The sequence below is a fragment of the Ochotona curzoniae genome, unplaced genomic scaffold, assembly GCF_017591425.1.
Source record: "Ochotona curzoniae isolate NIBS_2020 unplaced genomic scaffold, NIBS_Ocur_1.0 contig_66, whole genome shotgun sequence".
In the NCBI taxonomy this organism is placed as follows: domain Eukaryota; kingdom Metazoa; phylum Chordata; class Mammalia; order Lagomorpha; family Ochotonidae; genus Ochotona; species Ochotona curzoniae.
The window spans coordinates 11,969,342-11,991,640 of NW_024466512.1; the positions used below are offsets into that span (position 1 = coordinate 11,969,342).

At 46.9% G+C, this 22,299-nt stretch overlaps 1 protein-coding gene across 10 annotated transcripts in view; it reads left to right on the forward strand.

The window, feature by feature from the left end:
• ABLIM1 (actin binding LIM protein 1) overlaps window positions 1-22,299 on the forward strand; it is a 187,725-nt gene that overhangs the window by 141,287 nt on the left and 24,139 nt on the right. For 6 of the 10 annotated variants that reach the window (XM_040992054.1, XM_040992055.1, XM_040992056.1 and 3 more), the window contains 5 exons: window positions 2,638-2,696; window positions 12,029-12,106; window positions 12,784-12,939; window positions 15,657-15,692; window positions 17,032-17,161. In XM_040992054.1, the coding sequence (XP_040847988.1) occupies window positions 2,638-2,696; window positions 12,029-12,106; window positions 12,784-12,939; window positions 15,657-15,692; window positions 17,032-17,161 (459 nt within the window). Of the gene's footprint in view, window positions 1-2,637; window positions 2,697-5,038; window positions 5,123-8,082; window positions 8,131-12,028; window positions 12,107-12,783; window positions 12,940-15,656; window positions 15,693-17,031; window positions 17,162-19,060; window positions 19,181-22,299 lie in introns of all 10 variants that reach the window. The other 4 variants (XM_040992059.1, XM_040992060.1, XM_040992061.1 and 1 more) reach the window with 2 other exon arrangements.

Sequence of the window (22,299 nt, forward strand, 5' to 3'; positions counted from 1 at the left end):
CTAACAGAAGAGATACTCATTATCAGGAAACCACTAGAGACAGCAGAAAGAGAACCTTCAACCTATGGTTCATTCCCCAGATACCCACAACAGCCAGGGCTGGACCTGCTGGGGCCAAGACACCCACATGTATAGACAGGGACCCAGTGACTGAGCCATCGCTGCTGCCTTAGCAGGAAGCTGGAGTCAAGAGTGGCCGCTGAGAGTCCAACAGGCACTACACCACCATATGGCAGCCACTTAACCTGCATCTTAACTCCTGATGTCGACTCACAGGTTTTCTTTAATAGGAAATGGTTTGCAACAATCTTCCCAAGTATAAAACTACGATGGATTTTTTTCTCTCAAATTTTGAGGCTTTCAGAGAGGCTGCAGGCTCTACTCCTCAAACTGCACCATCTGTGCAAGCATTTTTTTTTTTACTATTTTTAGCTGGGAAAAAAGTCATTAAGCAGACAGGGGCTTATCAGGAAAATTAGCATGAACCCTAAGAGTTCAGTTTTTGTAATTACGGGTCTCACTTGCTTTTGCCTGTCATTTCCCGATTTTCCTTTGCACATAACACTGTGTGTGTTTTTAATGAATGGTTTGCTTTGCCTTCTCAGTGCTGTTTTTTTGCAACTGAGACAAGTCTACAGAACTGATCCTTGAGCATTAAAGCCTTCGTGCCTCTCTCCTTTAAAAACATGAGCTAGATGAGTAACTGACAGCCTGAATGTTCCTGCAGCTTTGGAATACCCAGAAGCCAAGTGACGGCAGCCTCACCTGGGGTGCCTGGGGTGTATTGAGCCCTATAGGCCACATTCTCCACCAACAGTGGGTTGCACATCTAGAGTGGAAGTCGGCAGGTGTCTCTGCACTTGGGGTCCCCCAGGCTTTGTTTTAGGTTTTAGGGTATCACCGGGGGCACTCAATCAGCAGGTGCGAGGAGGCACGCCTGCCCTGGATCTGCTGCCAGCTGAGGCTCAAAGGCCTGGGGCACAGCCCTGTGTGTTCAATGTGGCTCTGAAGGCCGACCACGAGGATTCTGCAGGCCGCTGTGTGGAGGCAGCACTTGCAGGAGATGGGCTGCCTTCCCATCTCCAGGGACTGCCCAGATCTCTGGGCTCCAGTAGCCTCCACCTGTACTCTCGGCCCATCCTCACGGAAGGAGCAATTGCTGACTTCCTCAGCATCTGATGTTCTCCCCACTCACGGGCCTCTGTGTCTGACCCCTGGGGAACACTGATGAAACCATGCATTCAGACCCAGTGTTCCGGCCAATGTTGTTCTGCTCGGTAGAAACCTCTGGCAAAAGCTTCTTCTGGGCCTGCGCCTTCCCGCCTCAGCTCTCCACATCAAGAGGACAGTCCGCTTTTGAGGCAGTGTCAGTGCTCGAGGGACCAGTGTGGCTGTGTGCTTTACATTTGCTTGGTTTTCTTTTCTGGGTGGTGACTTTTTTGTTGTTTGTTTTTCTTTGGGGTTTTTGAGTGTGGTAACCTTAGGTGAAACAAAGTGATGGGCCTGATTGTTCAACAGGGAGTAAGTATTCTGATTTTAAAATGTTCCTTGTGATTAATGTCACTTTTTTTTTTTTTTTTGCTCAGCGATACAGAGCTATTCATGAGTCATTTTCATGCATTGAGCGTACAAGTCCACACAGGTTGCTGCTTCAGATGAAATGTAGAAAGGTTGATATTCACATCACTAAGCCTACTGTGTTTATCTCATTGACATGTGGGTAGCAGGGGCCATCTTCTGCCACTTTGCCGGGTGATGGGAAGTGAAGCAGCCAGTATCCAACCTGGTATTAACATGAAATGTTGGCATTGGAGGCAGCAGCTTAATACCACTGGATGCTTTAATACCACTCCCCACCACATATTTCTGAAATCAAATAGTCTGTAATAGGCTCACAGACATTACCATCAAAGGATAACAATATGTTTTTTTTTTCTTAAAAAAAAAAAGAAGAAGGGACCCAGCACCATAGCCTACTGGCTAAAGTTCTCACCTTGCACACACTGGGATCCCATATAGGCACCGGTTCTAGTCTTGCAGGTCCCGCTTCCCATCCAGCTCCCTGCTTGTGGGCTGAGAAGGCAGTAAAAGATGGCCCAAGACCTTGGGATCCTGCATCTGCATGGGAGACCTGGAAGAGGCTCCTGGCTCCTGGCTTGGGATCAGCACAGCTCCAGCCATTGTGGCCACTTGGGACATGAATCAACAGATGGATCTTATTCTCTGTCTCTCCTATTCTCTGTATATCTGACTTTCCAGTAAAAATAAATAAATAAATAAATAAATAACTCTTTCAAAAGAAGAAGAAAGAAATTGAAAAAAAAAAAACAGTCACAAACTCAGTATCTCTAACACCAAAATACTTTTGTGCCCAGTTGCTGGTCTCTGTGGCCTGTAATGATAACCTTTAAGAATGAGCTCACAGTAGAGCCTGGAGCACTCTACCTAGAGCCTGGAGCACTGGAGCACTGGAGCACTCTACCTAGAGCCTGCAGTTGTTTGGTTTCAGTGTCCTGATTTCCTTGCGGCTGGGGTTACTGACCAGTCCTGTGGGGGAGTGAGCCGGTCTCAGTTCTATCACAGAGAAACAGTCCCTTTCCATTATCCAGTCCTTAGCAGTGTGATGTGTCTTTCCAGGTTCCACTGTTTGGCATCCCGACTGTAAGCAGTCCACCAAGACAGAGGAGAAGCTCCGGGTAAGGAAATAACCAGAACCAGGTTGCCAAGCCTGTCTGTGGGAGCAGGTGCTCCGTGGGCACAGTTCTTAGGGCGGGGGTTGGGCAGAAGCACCCCTCAGTGACATTTCCCTCCCAGCAGCAAGCCAAGCTCATAGGCCACTTGGCCCCACAAAGGAGATGCCCGTCTACCTTAAACTGATTGTTGTGGGTTTTGTTCCAAGTGCTTGTTAGGCAAAGGAAGCCTCTCCTTGCTGGCCATCCTCTTTGAAAGGCTGAGAGTCAGACCACAGAGAAGGGGCAGCTGACTCATCCAGCTCACAGGCCCACACTGCCAACCTTAGCCCACTCCTTCATGCTTAGTGCATAACACACCACTCCAACCCAAATTCTGCATCCTTCACTCGGCCCTTAGCACATTCTACTGACCGCTCAAATCCAAGTTCACCAGGGGAACCCACAGCTCCAAAAGCTAATGGCTCATCAGGTCAAACGTTTGGGAAAATGATGATGAGCCCAGACGTGTCCACCAGCCAATTCCCAGAATCCCTCCTCTTGGCAGAATTTTATCTGTTTCAGAAGCAAGAGCTGGACGCAGGTATAAGGTCACATTCAGAGTCAGCATTCTATTCATGCACCTTGCACTTCCCACCTGGGCTGTAGAGTATTTTTCCGAGTTGTCGTTAGGCTGATTCTCAGGCCCTACTCCTTCCGTGTAGTGAACTTAGAGGTACCTGGGGAAAAGCTACAGTTTGTTGCTCAAGGGGCATGGCCTAGATTAGTGCTGGAGGCCAGAATCGAGGGTGGTGGATGCCTTCTCCCAGGTTTGCAGTCGGAGCTCTGTATGTGTTCTTTGGAGCAGTGCAACTTCTGCATCCACAAGACCTGTTCCTTAGTGTTCCACTTGCTAACTTGCATCCCCTGCCACCCTTGTTTTCTTCAGTCTCCTCTATAAACAGCTGCAGGAACAGGTGCGTTTTCCCTTTGCTTTGCCTCTCTTCAGCCAGCATCTACCCATCAAAGGGACACACTGTGCCATTTGCATAAGCCCCTCTCTTGCCCTTGATTCTGAGCCTATGGGAAAATACTTTACATAACTAAGTGAAGGTTAGAAAGTAGGAGACCAGTTCATTTCCCTGAGATCTCAGTGGTTTTGCTGTGGCTTGCTGACATGAGTTCCACAGGAGCACCTGTCTTTGCTCTTGAAGGCCAGCACCTAAACAGGCACACACTGGGACAGTCACCCAGCTCTGGGTGCTACACCCTGGGGATTTGGATGAACCATAGATGCTTTGAAAACGGGTTGTCTGTATATAATAGGAGAACATCAAAGATTGGACTCATTGTCACTTGTATCCTAAGACTGGAAAATTCACCACGCAGCCTGCGGCTGTTGCCCAGGAGCTCTCACTCCAGGTAGCCAGGAGTTTGCATACTCTGCTATATTTCACTTTTTGTGAATATTAATTTTTTGCTTCCTCTATAATGAGATATTTTAAAAGGATGAAGAGAAGAATGTTAATGAGGCCAAAATGAAAAAAAAAATCTGTGTCTTGGGTTTGCTGATTTTTTTTTCTTTCACATCTTGATGGAACTCTCAAGAATAAGCCTGTATAAATAACTAATGCACCATTTCTATTCATTCTGGCCCAGAGAACTTTTGTTTTCTTCCTTTAATGCAGGTTCCAAAGAATTCCAAAGCTTTTCTCCCGAACATTCACCACTTGGGGGGTCAGACAAGGCTCTGGCTTGTCTTTGGGAAGCTCGAGGGGGATGGTGCGAGTGCGCCTGCGAAGGGAAGAGGTCTTCATGTCAGGGGTTCATGCTGATGTTGGTGGGGTTCAGGACCAGATCGGTTTGGAAGAGAGAAAGCACGTACTCTCCGAAGGGTGTGTCTACACAGCATAAATCCTGAGCCAAGATTTCTAGGCTCTTCCCCATGTGTCACATTAGTGCAGTTTCCATAGCAAAATGAAAATGTTTTAAGGATCTTTCCACAACCCCACTGAGTAATCCACATTCCTGATATTTAAGCACTCCAGGGGCGTTTGCAATAACAGATTCCTAAGGATCCCTCCCAGCTGGTTCCCTTGGCCTCCTGCTCTTTGCACACCATAACTCACCTAAGCCAAAATAAAGGGACAGGGACTGACCAAGGAGGGCTGTGGCTTAGATAAAGACTCGAACCCGAGTTAGACCTTCAATGTGGACCCCCCACGCTGAGCAGAAACACACAGGCATGCGTCCACCGGGTCATGCTGCTTGAGACTTGCCATCAATCTCCCTAAAGGTTTTGTTTTCACAGTCATCCTAAATGAGGCTATTTCTGTGTTCATTCTTCCCTTTCTCGTGTTTCATGGCAGCCACCACACTTTCATCGTCCTTCGTCTGATTTCTTTTACCCCAAAAGTCTGATCCGCCGCACAGGACGGTCCCCATGGCTGCAGGTGGGCACTGTGTCTGGGCCAAGGCTGTGAGCCGCTGCCCTGAGCCCAGGCTTCTGTCGCTTCCTCCCCAGGCTGCTTTGCTCACTGTTAACTTCTCAGGCACCTGCAGGAAGCGGCTGCTTTGCTCACCCCACGAGTGCCTCTCACACTGATGCTGGCTTTTTCCTCCAGTCGTTGACATTTTCATGCAGAGATATGGCTAACGTGTTGCCTTGAGTGAAGCGAGCACGTGTGAAGCTGCCATTGGGTCCTCGGTTGCCACACTTGTTTACAGAACAAATGTGTCACCACTCAGCTGAGTGCTGGGCTGGATGGTGTAGACTTGGCCTTGCGGGAAAAGAGAAGGTAGATACCAAGAGGATGGGGCAGCATCCCAGGATGCGGATCCCAGAGGATGTGTTCCCTGCAGTGTCACAGGATGAGCAACTCTCACAGGGCACTTCCTGGGTGAGGTTGTCCTTGAATTGACTTTGGAGTCTGGGTGAGATCTGAGCACAAGGAGATAGGGGTCAGTGGGAGGACAGGTCTGATGGAGAGAGCAAAAGCTTGGAGCTGGTGCCGAACAGTACAGGGAAGGAAGTAATTTGACGCATAGAGTAGTGAGTGGGAAGGAGACAGAAGGCAGGCAGCCACCCTGAGGAGGCTGGGGACTTCCTTCCATTCTCATTGGCTCTCCCTAAGAACTCCTGTGACGGGAACACCCTTATTCCCATCTTGCAGATGGAACAACTGAGACAGAGAGCCTCCAGAGTTAAGTAATGTCTCCAGAGTTAGGCAACCTGTGAGTGGAGGAGCTGGGATCTGAACCAGACTTCTGTGCACCTGTAACTCCTGTTCTCACTCTGCCACAAGAAGCAGTGCAAGAGAATCCTGGGGTTTAAATCATTGTCAGGGGCCGCTGAGGGAGCCAGTGCAGAACCCGCCCAGCCCAGAGCGCTGGGGGGCAGGGAAAGGAATGGACAGGCTAGCCCCAAAAGCAGCCAGGAAAAAGGGTGTGCTCCCTTGCAGACCTCCCTAGCCCTAGGCGTCTTCAAGAAGTGGTGGTGACCTTGGCTTATAAGCCACAAGCTGCCTTCGATCACCCCATCTGGCCTGGAGGAGAAGCGCATGAAGTGCAGGATTGCAAGAGGGCCGTGCTGTCTGGGCTTCCTGCCTGCGCCTGTGAGAGACGCTCAGGATGACAGTTGGGGTTTCTACTTGTTTTTATTGAAACTGAGCCTCATTTGAAAAATTGGAAGGCAGACGTAAGGGGTTTCAGAGTGGAAAAGAAAGCTTTTAGAGGTTGGCCCCCTAAGCAGAGGGTGATGTCAGACTGAGCAGCCCGCCCCAAGTGGAACAGCCAGACCACAAACTCAGGGGTGCTGAGTGCAGGCTGGAAGCCTGGCATTGGCTCCTGGCACTGAATATCACTCGAACTTGGACTTGCTGTTGAGTCTTTGGTTCTGAGCTCTGGGAGCAGAGTCTCTGCATACGGTGGCATTAAAGCCTCATGATTCCAGAGGCCACGTAGCAGTTCATCCCACTGCAAAAGTGTGTGGTTCAGAACCAGTGCCTGCCTTGGCAAGAAGCTGCTTTTTTCCATAATCTGTGAGGTCTTCTTTTTTCTCAGTGGGATACTCTTAACCCAAATGGTCTTATGTTTTGTTAGCCTAAGCCTACAATCAAGTGATGCATTCTCAAAATGTGAAGAAAAGTACCATTAACAAGGCAGACTTCTTTTAAAATTTTTTTTTTGCTCCGGAGTCTTACATTTAAGAGATCTGGAGCAAAGGGGCGGGGAGAGAGATCTGTTTCTCATAACTTCTCTTCCTACCCTGTTATTCAAAGCGAACATCTGATTCCCATTATCCAATCGTAAAGATCAATGAAGTCAACTCCAGCTCCGTCCAGGAAAGTTCTAAACAGCTTGGGAGCAGATAGAGAAAGTAAGCCCTTTAGCAAGGCCCCCACACTCTGGCCCGTGGGCATCCTTGCCCGTGGGCACCCCTGCCAGGAAACCAAAGTGTGCAGCTCTCTGGTCACTAGCATTTGGAGCTCTTAGGCATTCCCATTTATTTTTGCAGCAGCTCATTTTTTGTCACGTGAAATTCATCACCCTCAGTTATTAGACAGACAGTGACATTCAGTACTCTGTACCCAGAAACCAGTCCTGGTTTTGTTGCAGAGGAAAAGTCAAATTACAGGAGGAAAGTCATCTTGTTCGCTTCTATTCAGAAATCAGTCACTCCTCCTTTTCTTCTCACCTGAATTACAGCTAAAAGAAAAGCATGCAAGTATGATTATCTAAGAAAAACATCATTTTACATAAATAGCAGTGATTCTACTTAGAGGCAAAAGTCAGGACTCGGTGTTTATAACTTTTTGTGGAAGAAACATGGCATTCCCGGAACGAATTTTGAGTTGACCCAGAGTGGGTCACTGGCTTTAATTCTAAGACAGTGCTCTGCTGTGCCGCTGGAGACGTGCATTGTGGACTGTAACACAGGCAGCGTCTTTTTTTCTTTTGAAAGTAACAGCCACCTACTGTAAAGTATGCACTTGCAAACCTATAATATACCAAATAGACCATGTGCATCTTTTTTTTTTCCTGAGGTACTAATTAGAGGTTTTCTAGATGCCTGGAACAAGGCAGTGATTTTGTGGGTTATTACGATGTTAATGTCAATGTGAGACTAGCTACCCCATTCACAGCTTTCACGTGGTGTGGCTGTGGGATTCTCTTAGGGCTGCTTTTATGATTCGCAGATGTAAAGGAGTTCAGATTTGTATTGGGGAGACACTGAGGCCCTCTGTCTTTGAGGCTGATAGCGTTTGTGACTCTGTCTGAGGGCAGGAGGTCCCGCTCTGACCCCTCCACACACATGAATTCTCTCTTCCAAAAACATTGATTTCACCCTTCCCTTGACTTCGTGGTGGACATTCGGAGTGCGCAGGTGTTATAAGTGTTCCTTCTGCTGCAGCTGTTAACACCACCTTGTCTAGTGAACTTCAACACAGACCCAAGGCAGGTACTGTCAACATCCACGGAAATTAACAGAAGGTGTCAGTCACCGTGTGTCCCTAGCCACCCCATAGCTGCTCATCAGATCATCCCGATCTGGTGGCCAGGTGCCTGTAGTTCTTAGTCCCTCTTAGAGCATGGCTTTGGATGAAAGCAAATTAGACAAATGTAGTCATTGCAACCCTGCTCCTGCGAAATGAGGGGGGTGGCCTTGGGTGGCGGGGAGCTTTCCAGGGCTCTCCTTATAAAGGTCCCATGTGCATGGTGGCACATACGGGGACACTTCTCCACCTCCTCGGCAGGCAGAGCTCTGGTAAGTCTCTTTAATGGTCAGTATTTTGAAGAATGGTGAGAGCTGGAGAGGAATCGTCATACGACCTCTTCAGTTCACTTCTGCTCTGTGACTGTGCCTTCTGAGTGGTAGTGCAGATGGACGGAGTCAAGGTCAAGGGGGAGAAGACAGCCACAGGTAGTTGGAGCGCTTTAAAGGGGAAGCCGGGAGGAAACACGAGGTACACTTCGAGAGGGACTAAACCCTTTCTGTCACCAGTGCAAGTGAACTGCTAAGCCTCTCTGTCAAGTTTGTTCGTTTTAGTGAAATATCAAAAATACTTGTTAGAATCAAAAATGAATAATGAGAAAATAAATGTAGGACAAATGGAGCCCTCCTTCAGGGCAGTGCGAAGGAGGACAGCCAACACCAACTCAGAGGTCTTACTGAAGAAATAAGAATTCGTTTGATCCTATTGGCAAAAATACTTCAAGAAACTACAGCTATATCATCCTTCCTTCGTCTATTTGACCTTCTCCATCCCTCCCTTCCATGTTCTCTTTTTGCCAGAGATGGCTGGTGCCTTTGAAGGTGTCCGAGCTGTAACAGAGAGTTGGAGATTCCGCAGGGGAAAAAATCAACAGCTGGCAGATTGAAAGGGTTTCTTCTTTAATAATAATAAAAAAAAGAGGTTGATAATTTAAACTGAAAACATGCTCAGAATTCTAAAATTATAGAATTCTAAACATTTGGGATTAAGGCTCCAAAGACAATGACCCAGTTCTTGAAAGTGATTTTATCATCTTCACAGGGCGAGGCCTCCCACCTCTGCAGGTGGAGCAAATGCTCTGAGAGCTGATAGGATCTGTGGCCAAAAGTGGGTGAGGCAGGTGGCATCCGAGGCATTTGAGCCTTGAGCTCAGGTCAGGAGGCAGCAAGCCAGGAAGTGTCCAGGGACAGATGATCAGCCTGTGCCAGGCCATGGCCATTCTCCATGGAAGGACACTTCATTGAGGATGAGACCAAACAGGTAGTCACTTCTCCAGCAAGATTCTCATTCCTTCATGGAGTTAACACTGAGGGGATGGTCGAGGGGTCTCTGTGGGCTCCTGGTGGGATAGCCCCCCATCAGAGATCTGAGTTTTGAAGGGCCTCGAGTGTGACAGGTGTAGACTGGGAATCCTCATTGTTAAGGCTCACATTTGAAATGGAATTTTTTCCATGTACCAGCCACTAATTGTGCACCTACTTTCTACCAAAGATGCTCCTAAACTGTAGAGATCTGGCAGGTAGCATGCGAACAGTCTATTTTTCCGAGAACATGTTTTTTACATCAGTGAACCAAAAACAAAGGAACCAGCATGGCAGTTCATGCTGGGTGAGTTAGAGCATAGTTATACAACCTTGGAACTTTGCAGGGAGGACAAACAGCTGGCACATTCTATTGGAAAAGAGCAATCAAATCTTGCCATCATCCATTCATTATTTGAGATTAACTGGCTACAAAATGCAGTGTTATGTGAACTGTCTAGAAAATGTTGACTGCTCTGTGCCCGGCAAGGTGCTTCGATCCCGGTATCTGCTGTCTCGTTCCTCCCTGGGAAGCGATTGTGGTCAGCACCTACTTCCCCAGGTTGCCCATGGAGAGAGTGAAGCCCAAGGAAGCCAGAAGAACAACAAACAGTAGAGCCGAGGTTTTGAACTGAGATAATTTTACTCCAAAGCCAGCCTTTACCTCCACTCTATTATGCTGTGCGTAGATGTGTTTTTCTCCTATTGGTTCTATACTAATGGGAAAACAAAGAAAGGTCTTTGTCAGGGAGGAGGTGAGCAAGGATGTGACTAGAGGCTTCTGCGTAGAAACTTCACAGGAAGACGAGGAGGGCAGAATCAAGCTGAAGGCAACACTGGGAGATTGACTAGGGAAGGAGCAGATTGCAGACCTTCAGAGCACACCTGGGGCATCTCAGGTGGCTCTGAGTGGTTCAGGGATGCAGGTGCCAGGGTAGTCATGCTGAGAAGAACAGAACATCGACAAATACGGTGGCAGGCTGACTGGATTTTGAAAACCGTCAGATGACAGACATCTAAAATCTTTCTTTTGTAATCAGAGAACTCGCGGGCAGATGTAGGCAAATTGGGATGATTCAAATGTGAAAGTCTTGAATGAACCAACTGGGACTTGGCAAGAATTCAAGTGACTGAAGAATTCTCAGCCCCGCAATAGCACTGCTGTGATCAAAACACTGCTTTGGAGAAGGCCTCCGTACTGTACTGGGCCCTCTCATCTGGTCAAGGGAAGTGGAGAGAAATCAAACTGAAATGGGCTGGCTCCACTGAGAGACCTTCTCTTTTTAGGAGGCTCCCCATCCTTTTCCCTCCATGTTCTCAGGCTTGTCTGCAGCTACATTCCCACCAGGTTGAAAGGAAAAACACCCAGAGCTACCTGCAGGTGCATTGTTACAGGGAAGTCGGGAGTAGCCCTGACCCCAAGATGCCAACGTTCCACTATGCACTTTGCCTATTTGTGCAATGTCCCAGATGCCTGTCAGGATAATCAGCCATTGTCATGGCATCCTAGTGCTTGGAGACCCCTGAGTTAAGGCCCGTCTCCCCTACCCCATTCCAACACAGTGAGTTCTTGCTGTGTACTGAGACAGCTAGTGGCATTAAAACAGTAACTTTGAGATTATTTCTTCCCAGCGTCTTTATCTGAGTCTTTTAACATGACTATATTAATGGAAAATTCATGATTTCAGTTAACTTACCATGTAGACAAAACTTTAGTGCAGGAATTAAGTGCTTAGACCCTGGACCTCAGATGTCTGGGTTCAAATCCTGACTCCCTGTCCTACCCATGCAGCTTGGAGCACTCATTGTCCTTACCTGTAACACAGGGTTATTGAGAAGGTGAAATGAGATTGGCTTTGGGGTGTACTCAGCGTAGAATGGTACACGGCTAGTGGAGAGCAATCATTAGCACTCTTAGGATGCTGCTGCTATTTGAGACATTTGATTTTGACATTGAATTTGACAGATTGTATCATCCCTTGAGGTTGAAGGACTGATTTTGTCCCACCATGATGGATATTGTTGCTATCTTTTTAAGAGGTGGCCCTTCTTTGGAAAAAAGAGCTACATTTTGATTGGGAAATGGAATGATTTTTGATGGGTTTATGCAAATCGTTTCCTTTTGATCAGCTGAGTCATGGAATTTCCTCTTAATGAGAAGGGCCTGTGATGGAGAAAGTGTAACTCCCCAAGGTGAGCTCTTAAAGGAGACAGGACTCTGGAGGAAACCTACACGTGCTGTGTCAGGCACAGCACCCACCCTGACCACACTGGTATCTCACACATACCAGTGACACTGGCCCAGAATGATCACAATCTTACAGTGAGTGCCAGAAGTTCCTGCAGGGGAGAAGAATGAGGAAACGGATGAGACTTTCAAAGCCAGACCGGTTGGTTTTCATCTACCTTTCCTTCTGGCTGCACTGTCCTTTATCCACAAAAAAAAATTTTTAATAAAAAAATGAAAACTGACCCTTTTTTAGCTGGCTTAGGTAGGAGTTCCAGGCAGTCTTGGTTCTGACGCCATGATCTGAGGTCTGACCACTTTCTGTTTATCTTGCAGCCCACCAGGACTTCCTCTGAAAGTATTTATTCTAGACCAGGCTCCAGCATCCCTGGGTCTCCAGGCCACACTATCTATGTAAGTACCTACCTCTGTGAGCGGCAGTCCTGGCGCAGGTGAGCGAGTGGCTTAGTCTAACTAACCCCAGACGGAAGGCAACAACGCACGCAGTGACTTCTGGGCCCTTGATGAGATCAGATGTTCATTGTTTGTGGTTCGACCTTCTCTGTCCTGCTTTCCCTCACTCATTTAAATGTGTATATGACCCCTGGGAGAGTGATAAGCACATAATCTGTAAAATGTAGTCATAGGAGGCAAGACTTAAGCAATGGCTGCCCCCAACATGTGTAGAGGTATTTAGGGATTAATTATGCATTCTCTAATGCTGACACGGAGTGTTCTTAAATTCTGTAGCAGAGACATTTAAATATTTAGGTTCCTAAAAATGCAGTTCTTGTTTTTAACCATCTGGGAGGATTTTTTTCACCATCTGTTCAAGCTTTTCCCTGCTCTATAATAAATTTAGGAAATGTTCATTCCTTAAGGTTGACAATGTTTCTTTATTTAATAAATTCTACAAACACTTCAAGGATTAAAAGAAACAGCAGGAGTGATACTGGGTTTTAAGTGGGCTACTTTCTAAAGTGAATGACTGAACTAAGCAAGGTGTTTCGGTTTTGCTTATTTTAAAACAAAGTCATCTCCCAAAGAAAAGAGACTGCCAAGTCATTTTTCTTTCTGTTCACCCTTATCAGGCAAAAGTGGACAATGAAATCCTGGATTACAAGGATTTAGCAGCCATCCCCAAGGTCAAGGCGATTTATGATATCGAGCGTCCAGATCTGATTACCTATGAGCCTTTCTACACCTCTGGCTACGATGACAAGCAGGAGCGGCAGAGTCTTGGAGAGGTAAAAAATTCCTGGTGGTTGCAAGTGGTACAGAAATTCTGTCCCATGGGTCAGAACTACTGTTCAGAGTGAGCAGATCAGGCAGACTTTTGAGGGCCCAGTCTGCGGGACTCCAAACCAGGTGCTCAAATGTATTTTAAAAAAGAGAAAGAGAGAGAGAAACGTTGCATGACCTGTGCCTTCAGGGAGAGTGCAGAGAGGTGGGAGAGCTGACCAGCTGCACAGAAAACCCGGGAGTGCGCACCTGTGGCAGGGGGCGGAACGATGGAGTCCCGGAGGGGATGGAAGCTGGAATTATCAGGGGAGATTCTAAGCACACAAGCGGGGGTTAGGAGAGGGATCCTGGGGTCTTGGTCTTGAGAGATCTCATGAAAAAAAAAAAATAGAACAAGAAGCTAAATTGACTTTGATGCAAAAACATGTTCAAGAACCGTGCAGTGGGATTCCACAAGATGTACTCTGCGTGAACTTCTGGAAGACCTTTAGGTACATAGTGAGAGCATGACAAAGAAGACGCTGAACTTTTCCAGGCATCTTCAGATGGTTCCAACACACAAGGAAGCAAGAAGTAGGATGAATGGAGCAACAGAAGAGCCCAGGGGTGTGGAGGGAGTGGGGCTCTGGAGTGCAAGCATTCGGGTTCATCCCAGGAACCTCCACTCTGCTCGTGAGGCAGCCATTCCAAACCTGGATTCCCTACCTGGAAAAGAGTCTCGCAGGAGACTTGATGTCCTGGTTCAAGTCGCAGATACTCCACTTCCAATCCATCTCCCTGCTAATGCGCCTGGGAAACCAGAGGAAGATGACCCGAGTGCTTAGGCCCCTGCTCCCGTGGGGGAGACCCAGACAGGGTTCCTGGCTCCTGACGTGCTGACCCAGCCCAGCTCTGGTTGTTGCTGCTCTTTAGGGAGTGAGGTGACATTTGGAAGATCTCCCTGCATCTTTTTCACTCTGACTTTCAAATGAATAAATAGATCTTTTAAAAGAGTGATGCTGGTCCACATCTCCGCTGAACCAGAGCCTCAGCCCCTTGGGGTCCTCCCCTCCTGGAGCTAGGGGTTTCTGGCTGTCTCCCATTGCAGGTCGGCTTCCCCTGGCTCATTCAGCTCACACTAACTTTTTCCCTGTTTACTTCCTCAACTGGAATCTTCCAGCTGCTCACAGAATATTAACCATCTGTCTCATCACATGTTGCTTCGAGAGCTTGGATGAAATGAAGAAACAGCATAGAAATGTGATGGCTCTCTTTTTTACTCTATAACATTTACTTACATATTTTCTTTGGGTTTATTTTTCTGGGTTCTATGCCCTGGAGTAGCTATGGTCATGAAGTGAAATACATTTGCTTGTACTGCCACCTAGTGGTGCATGTATGGCAGGTCAAATCGAGAAACCTATCAGTACTTGAGAGCTGGTCCTGGGGCACTTGGGTATGAGCTGAGTAAGACCTGAGTCACACAAGTAGGAGAAGCTGACTTTGTTAATGGAGTTGTGGAGTTGGGGTTGTGTGAGCATGCATGGGGTGAGTTATATCCCCAGTGGCTCCGTTTTGGGCAACAAAGCATCGACCACTCAGGGTTTTTGGACCATGATGTGAAATTTTCTGCATTTAAAATAAATTTGATAATTGCTAGCTGTCCAGCTTTAAGAGGCTTAACGTATTTCAGTATTATCAAGATGGATTACACTAATATCCACTCCTTTCTGTAAGACTGAAGTGAACTGTTCCATTGCAACTGTGCCTGGTGCATGGTGAGCTTGCAGCAGGAAAGCCAGCGGCTCTGTAACTGGCAGCCACAGGTTCCCACCTGGACCCATTTCCTCTGGTTTTCTCCAGAAAGAGAGGGTGCTTTGGGGGAAATAAAACCAGAAGTGCCTGCCCACTCTTCCGTTGGCATCTCAGTCCTGGTTGAAAACGTATTGGTATCTAATTGTAAGCAACCTATTCAGTCACTGGAAAAATATGTGTTGAACACCCAGTATGTGCCAGGAGCTGCTGTTACCTGTGCTGGAGCACAGAGTTGAAGGTGGGCAGGGTCCTTGCCCACACAGAGCGTACAGGGGCACCTTGTAAATGCACAGGATAGGAAGGCTATGAAGTAAAAGGAAAACCGGGGTGGAGAAAGCGTGCTGGCAGCTGGGTTGCTGCCTGGAACAGGGGAGTTGCCGAAGATGCTGTGCGACAATGACCTCATGAGCAGAAAAACACTGGCTGCGGAAGAAATAGCACGCTGAAGGCCCTAAAGTAACACCGAGAGTGGTCTGCTGACGGCCCCAAGGCTGTGGGCTGGAAGGGTGCAAGCTAGAAGGCCAGTGGTGGTGAAGAGGGTGGGTAGCTAGCATGGATGCCACCACCTGACACTACAGTCTTATCAAACCGTTCTCCTGAGATTTCTGTGGTTATGGCTTAGTCAGAAACCTGTAACTAATGGTGATATAAGCATGGCCTGAATAGGTAGGGGAAACCATTGCAGTGTGTCTGTCTACCTGGCTCACTTAAAGTGCCATGTCCTGAGTGTTCCAACTGTGGCTGGTCCAGTGCCCTTTGATTGTCTGTGCTTCACTGTGGAATCAGAATTCCAAGACAAGGGATGGGCCCAGACTGCTGGCAGGTGTCCTCTGGAGGTGTCCAGCTGATTAGGAAAAGCAGTCTTGACTGAAAGTAGGGTAGAGTTAACAACTGTTTTGTGACTTCAGATTCTCTTCTCTTCTTCTAGTCTCCAAGGACTTTGTCTCCTACTCCGTCCGCAGAGGTAAGGACCACTTCTGATTGTTTTTAGTGGATGGGATTTGGGAATGTCTTTCTGAGACAAAAACTTCTGAGAAACACATTGAAGGAGAAGAAAAGTGTGTGAGATGAGGATTGGGGCAGATGTTGCTTACAGACACAGGTATGGGTTTCTTTGAAAGTAGACACCAAGGAGTGAAAATGGCCCTTCTCACCCTGACTGGAGCCTTTGTTCTGTAAGTGGTGGGAGAAACTGCTTGTCCAGAGGGGGTGCCCTGCCCCTATCTGCGTTTAATTTATCTGAATCTTGATAAAAATTGAGGATCCCTCATCCACGATGCTTGGAGCCAGAACTGTTTGGGGTTTGGAATATTTGCATAGACCTTTATTCAGGCTGCATGTCCTTTGAAAATCTGAAACACTAAAAGCTCCAAAGTTCAAAATTTTGAAATGCTGATGATGTTCAAAAAGTTTCAGATTTCAAAACATCTTGGGTTTGAAGTTTTCAGGTGAGGAAGCTATACCTGCAACAGTGGATTCTGAAACCGCCAGCAGTGGTCATGGAATATTCTGTAGGCGGAGCCACCTTCCCAGGAGTCTCTGCTTTCCATCTAAATTGGATAATCTGTTCTTAACTTTCTAAAAAAAAAAACCTATTTTAACAGAATGGATCTCAGGGAACCGCTGTAATTTGAAATAATGGAAATCCAATAGAATTTCGCAGTGACTGTCATTTCTGTTAATATCGTGACCATTTCCGTACAACTGAAGTTATGGAGAGTGATCTTGCCGTTCACCAGTGGCAGGAGGCACTTCATTTGGGGACATTTTGGCCTAGTTTCGTATTTACTTTATTGGTGGAGCCAGTGAGGAGCCAGGCAGTGTTGCCTTGCTGTTTGCTCCCAGATTCACACACCCATGAGCACTGAGGTTGTACTGGATCATATTCATGAATTCTTTGAAACTTTTTGTTTGTGGCGCTAGCAGCACTTCCCAGGACATGCTTCAAATGCTCCTCACACTCTTACGTGGTTTTGACAACTTTATGCTGTGTGTGCATCTTGCATACTTGGTATGAACGTATCTTTTTAGGTTTGTACGTAGGTGCCGGGTGGTGGTGTGCTGTTATATTCCAGGAGGGTGATCAGCTGTCCTTTTTCATCCTTTCCCCCCCAGTTGAACACATGCCATGTTTGCTTACATAAGCGATTATAAGACTCTTTGACTATATAATTCCTTTAAGGATCTACACACAGGTATACGTGTCAGGTCCTCAACGGTGTACCCAGGGCATGATCGCATGTGGACACAGTGCTGGTCTGAGCATGCTTTGGGGTTCACGTGTTGTCGGGTTTTTTCTGCAGGGCTACCAGGACCTTCGGGATCGGATGATGCACCGGTCCACCAGCCAGGGCTCCATCAACTCCCCTGTGTACAGCCGCCACAGCTACACTCCAACCACATCACGCTCGCCGCAGCACTTCCACAGACCTGGTAAGGAGGTCTGGGGGGAGGTCTACCCTCCGATTCGCTGTACCTCTGGGAGTTCCCCCTTCCCATTGTTGATAAATCTGACTGTGAAATACCCTACCCCTCTCTTGAACAGTGCTAGAAGCTATTCTTCAGTTGCATTTTGTGTTCTAGTTTTGTGGAGGCATCAGTCATTTTATGACTATATTCGTTAACAATTCATCAAGTAATTGCATTTTCACTTTGAACTCCAGGAAGCAAAGGAGATACTTTTTGTTTTTAGACTTGGAAAAATAAATAAATCCTCAACACTTAGAGACTTAAAACAAATATCTCCGAAAGAAGACATTTTGACTTTTTTTTTTAAATCTCAGCATCATTTAAAATCATCTAGCAGCCATTTGTTGTATTGGGTTTATTATGTCTGCCTCGCTCAGACACAAGGGGTTAAGCATGCTTGGTTAAGCCCGTTCCACACTGAGTTCTCAGGCTCACACTTGACAAGTCTTCCCAATCGCCTTCAGCCCTAATGTTTCAGATAAGGATTGGAAGACACGCCAACCTTAGGGATGTGCGCGGCAGAGAATGCCACACAGCAGCTAGCTTTGGTTGACCTCTGTCCTGCAGTGAGCTGAATCCCTCAACTGGCAGTGAGTGTCTTGTGTGAATGGTAGCAGAGAAGTGGAGCTGTCTGCCCAGATCTGAGATTCCCTGGGAATGAGACTGACAAGAAGGAGTTTAGTGCCCAAATAAGGAAGTGATGACAGGCATCTGTGAAGGCTTTCTTGGGACAGCTTGATGAGAAATGAACCTGTTTGTATGCTAGCTAAAAAAGATTAACTCAGTATGAAAGGCCTCCTTTATTTAGGGTTACAAGTATCCACCTGCTGTTATGTTTTGTTAGGAGAGTTTTCAGCAACTGTATTCTCCTTTTTCAATGTGCAACTATCTGTTTTATTCATGGCTTGAACATGAGTCTCGTGTTAAGCCCTTATCTTTCTGGGTGAGAAGATTTTGGGGTGACCCACCACCCCATCTGCTCAGGTCAGCAGAACCCAGCTTGGTATTGTCAGAGTGGCATGATGTAGTGCTGGGGAATTCTGCCACATTGCCCTGAAAAGTGGGAGAGGGGCAGGTAACAGCCATGAGACCTCACCTCTCCACTGAGCACCAGGAAGTCTTCCTGCCTTCCGATGAGGGTGCTCATGCCAACCATCTCTGGCACCTGCTCCCTCTCTGCTAGGCTCCAGGATGATGTTTTTAGTTCTTCCCTTCTAAAGTTAAGCTGACAGTGTACTGGAGACCCAAAGTACCCACTCCAGAAGTCTGGGTGCCAGACATGAGCTTAAGTCCCCCAGGACCGGGTTTGGGTTTAATGGCCCATGCTTTGAGTGAGGTCCCTGACTTCCTGTTCCTGTTGCTATGACCACACACTCCTCAGGAGCACGGATGGAGTTCCCTCCTGTGAAGGCAAAACAACATAAATAAGTAATATAAATATGTAAACCTATATAAATAGGTTGTGTTTGCAGGTTACACAAAGAATCTGACTCTTATCTCTAAGTACTTCTTTCCAACTTTCTTGAAATGATTTTTTTTTACACCCGTATCTAAGGATTCTATTTTGTTAGAAGCCTTACAAAAATTAGTTCTTCTTGAGTCTGTCCTGCATCCAGCTGGGGCTGGAAAGTAGCTGGCATCACCCTGAGAATAGCCAGGTGGCTGCTCCTCCTCACCAAAGCCGCTTGTCCCGAGAGCGCGAGAGTGATTCTACAGCCTCCACTCGTTGCCTAACTTCCACAGGTGCATTCCTGACTGCTGATTACCACTCTGGTTTTGCCCCCTTGCGATGGAGATGCCTGCCCTGTTCCTGTGTTAATTTCTGTTCTTCTTTTCTGTCTCCCCCCGGCCCTGGCCGTGCAGAGCTCTTGTCTCCTGGTGTGCACAGCTTGTCCTGCCTGCGCACCAGCAGCCTCAGCTCCGCCCGCACTGACTCCCGCCCCAACCCCCCCTTCCGACACCACTTCCTCCCCCATGTCCAAGGTAAGGAGGCAGGCCTCTGCAGGCAGCAGCCTGCGTCGTGGAGATTTATTAGCGCCCGGGCAGAGCTAATAAGGTGTATCTCCAAGAATGAGTGCTGCCAAGCTTCTGACTCCTCAGCATGCCTGTGTGTGCCACGACCGTACCCCATGGTGGTCTTAGAACTGGCATGGCATCTCTGGCTCAGAGAACCATATCATTTCTAAGGGCTCTGGATGAAGAAGCAGGAAGCGTCTTTAAGACAGAACACTTACTGCCCACCTCCTAGAAAAAATATATATTACTATTTTGTTTTTATATGCATCAAAAGCAAAATATGATATATGGTTGGGATATTTCCCTGTGTTTCATATGCAGTGTGTCTCAGCACATCAGAAACATACTTAACAATGACTGAGCAGAAGTTGTCCTATTGGCAGTAAGCCATTTTAACTGCATCAACACACTTGTGTGGCAGGCAGCGTAAACTAAATGTCTCTCTTGGAGCCTGCGCCCTGTCTCCTTTGGGTCTGCTGATTTCCACATGATGGAGAGGGAAGGCTCTGCACTCTGTCTTCACTCCCTCCATAGCATCCCCCTCGTTGGCTTCATTGTTGCCTGTGCTTCTGGGGAGGTCCTCGGCCTGGGAGCTTCACTCCCAACGTGGGAGGCGCCCCCGAAGAAGCTGTGACAGGAAGGTCATGTCAGTGTGAACCCCCAGAGGGATGTTGGTGCCTTTGGTTTTGATGAACCAACAGAAAGAGCTGAGGGAGGGAGGGAGGCAGGGACCAGCACAGGTGTGATCAGGGATGTGAAACAGTCCAAAGGCCCAGAAAGACGAATGACACATGTCTTCACTCACCTGCAAACTGGAAAAGCTGATGTCAGAGTGCAGTAGAGGTCACCAGGGCCAGGAGGGGCGAGAGGCAAGCACATCACGAAACAGAAAGACTAAGGCCTAGTACTTGACAGACGCCTTGGGAGGGTGGCCACAGTCCACAGCAACATGTTTGCTAAAGAACTGGACAGATTGTGTTTTAAATGGCAGATGTTTGAAAAGATAGAAATGCTGATTACCCCAATTCATTCATTATATTTTTAAAGATTTGTTTATTTGAAAAGAAGAAAGACACACAGAGAGATATAAAGAGATCTTCCATCTGTAGGTTCAGTCCCTGAATGGCTGCAACAGCCAGGTCTGTTCCAGGGTAACCAGGAGCCAGGCTCCAAGAACTTGGGCCATCCTCCACTGCTTTCCCAGATGTAGTAGGAGGGAGCTGGATCAGAAGTGAGGCAGCTAGGACTCAACCCAGTGCTCATAGAGGATGTCGGCACTGCAGGCAGCAGCTTAACTCACCGAATCATAACACTGGCTCCAAACGATAATTTAAAATCCAGTTGTAAAGGATTCTAGCCATGTTGTCTGTATGCTGTTATCACTATTACATTTATTGACTAGCCTGAATGTGCCCTAATTTATTGAATTTTTACCATCAGCATGTCCAAGCTTTTTTCTTTTTTTTTTTCACTTGGATTATTAAGTGGGGAAAGTGTAAATATATTGCACTTACCACTATGCCATGATGCCATGGATTTACTCTTTCTGCATTTTCTACATTTTGAAAATAATATTGCAAACTTCTTAAAACACACACCATTTGCCCCTAATAAAGTTTTCAGTACTCTCAGATATCTAAAATTCTTGGCATATTATTAATGTTAACATTGCTAACCAGTATTTTTGGGAGAAAGTTTTATTATCTAAATACCAAGATAATACTTTTTAAAATGTTTCTAAACATAAAGAAATCATTGACAAGATAACTTTAATATGGCAGCCCTTGACCAAGTGAATATTTTGGTGATTTCTAACGTTTAAGAGAAAATTTCTGATGCATTCAACCCCCTGCATTTGGTAACTGTCTGTGTCCTTCCTCAGAGAGATAACTTCTATTGCATGAAAAGCACTGGGCCCCAAGAGCTCGTTCACAGTGGGTGCAAGTAGCTTACCCCAGAGTATCCATAACTCACAGCATCTCCCAGCTGCAAGTTCCCCATGGGACACCCTCAGATGCCGGGGTCTTGAGCTTCGACACCACCTGTCCCTGACTGCGTGGATGGCGTTGAGCTGTTTACTTACGCTCCTGAGTGTCACAGATCCAGATGGATGAGACCTGTCCCCCAGCTGGTTCTGATGTGTGGGCTCCTATGCCCCGTTCTTGGACCCCTCACTATGGTGTTTTTAAAACACCTGCTGTCACCCTGTTCCAGTCACTCTCCATGGTGTCCCTGGAGGGAAAGCCAGGAAGAAGATGAAGAAGCAAAGGCCGGGTAAATCCTGGCCGAGGGCCAACAGAGAGCTGCAGTACCTAGGCCAGCCCCACAGCCCTCTCACCCCTGGGAGTGTGCATTCCCACTGGCACCTGCGCTTCAGAAAAACTACAGGAACTATAATTTCTAAAGCAAACTCTTATTTTCCATCTCTTTTTAAGCAATTTAATTTTTCTTAATATATTCTTTTTTTTTATTTGAAAGCTCCAATCTTCTGATTATTCCTCCAAATTGCTGTAATGGCTAACATTGGACCAGGACAAAGCTATGAGCCAGGAACTCCCTCGGGGTCTCCCCTATGGGGACAGTGACCCAACAACTTGAGCCGTTAGCTGCTGCCTCCCGGGATATATGTTAGTAGGAAGCTGGAATTGGGGACAGACATTCTGGTGAGGGATACAGCCTTCTCAACGCACCTCTTAACCAGGACAACAAATACCCACCCGTACAATTTCATTCTTCTTGAGGCCACAGCAAAGAGTTACTTCCAGTCATTTAAAATAGAAAAATAAACAAACTTTACTTTTCAGGAGCAAACCAGAGCACCTCTGTGTGTCTAAATGATGGTTTATTTAAAATATAGTTCTGCATTGTTTTCTATCTTGGCTGAATTTGGAGTTTTTGACATAGCTATTGTGACTTTGGGTCATGAAATGTATTTGGTCAAGAGGAATTAGCATGACACTGAACTTACAATCTAAAACACACCTGATAGTCTCTGTCTTGCTTTTGATGGACGTGGGTCCATAGTTTGTTCATTTGAAGTAGTCGGTATACTTCACATTCACATGTAAGTACCAAGAAAAAGGTGA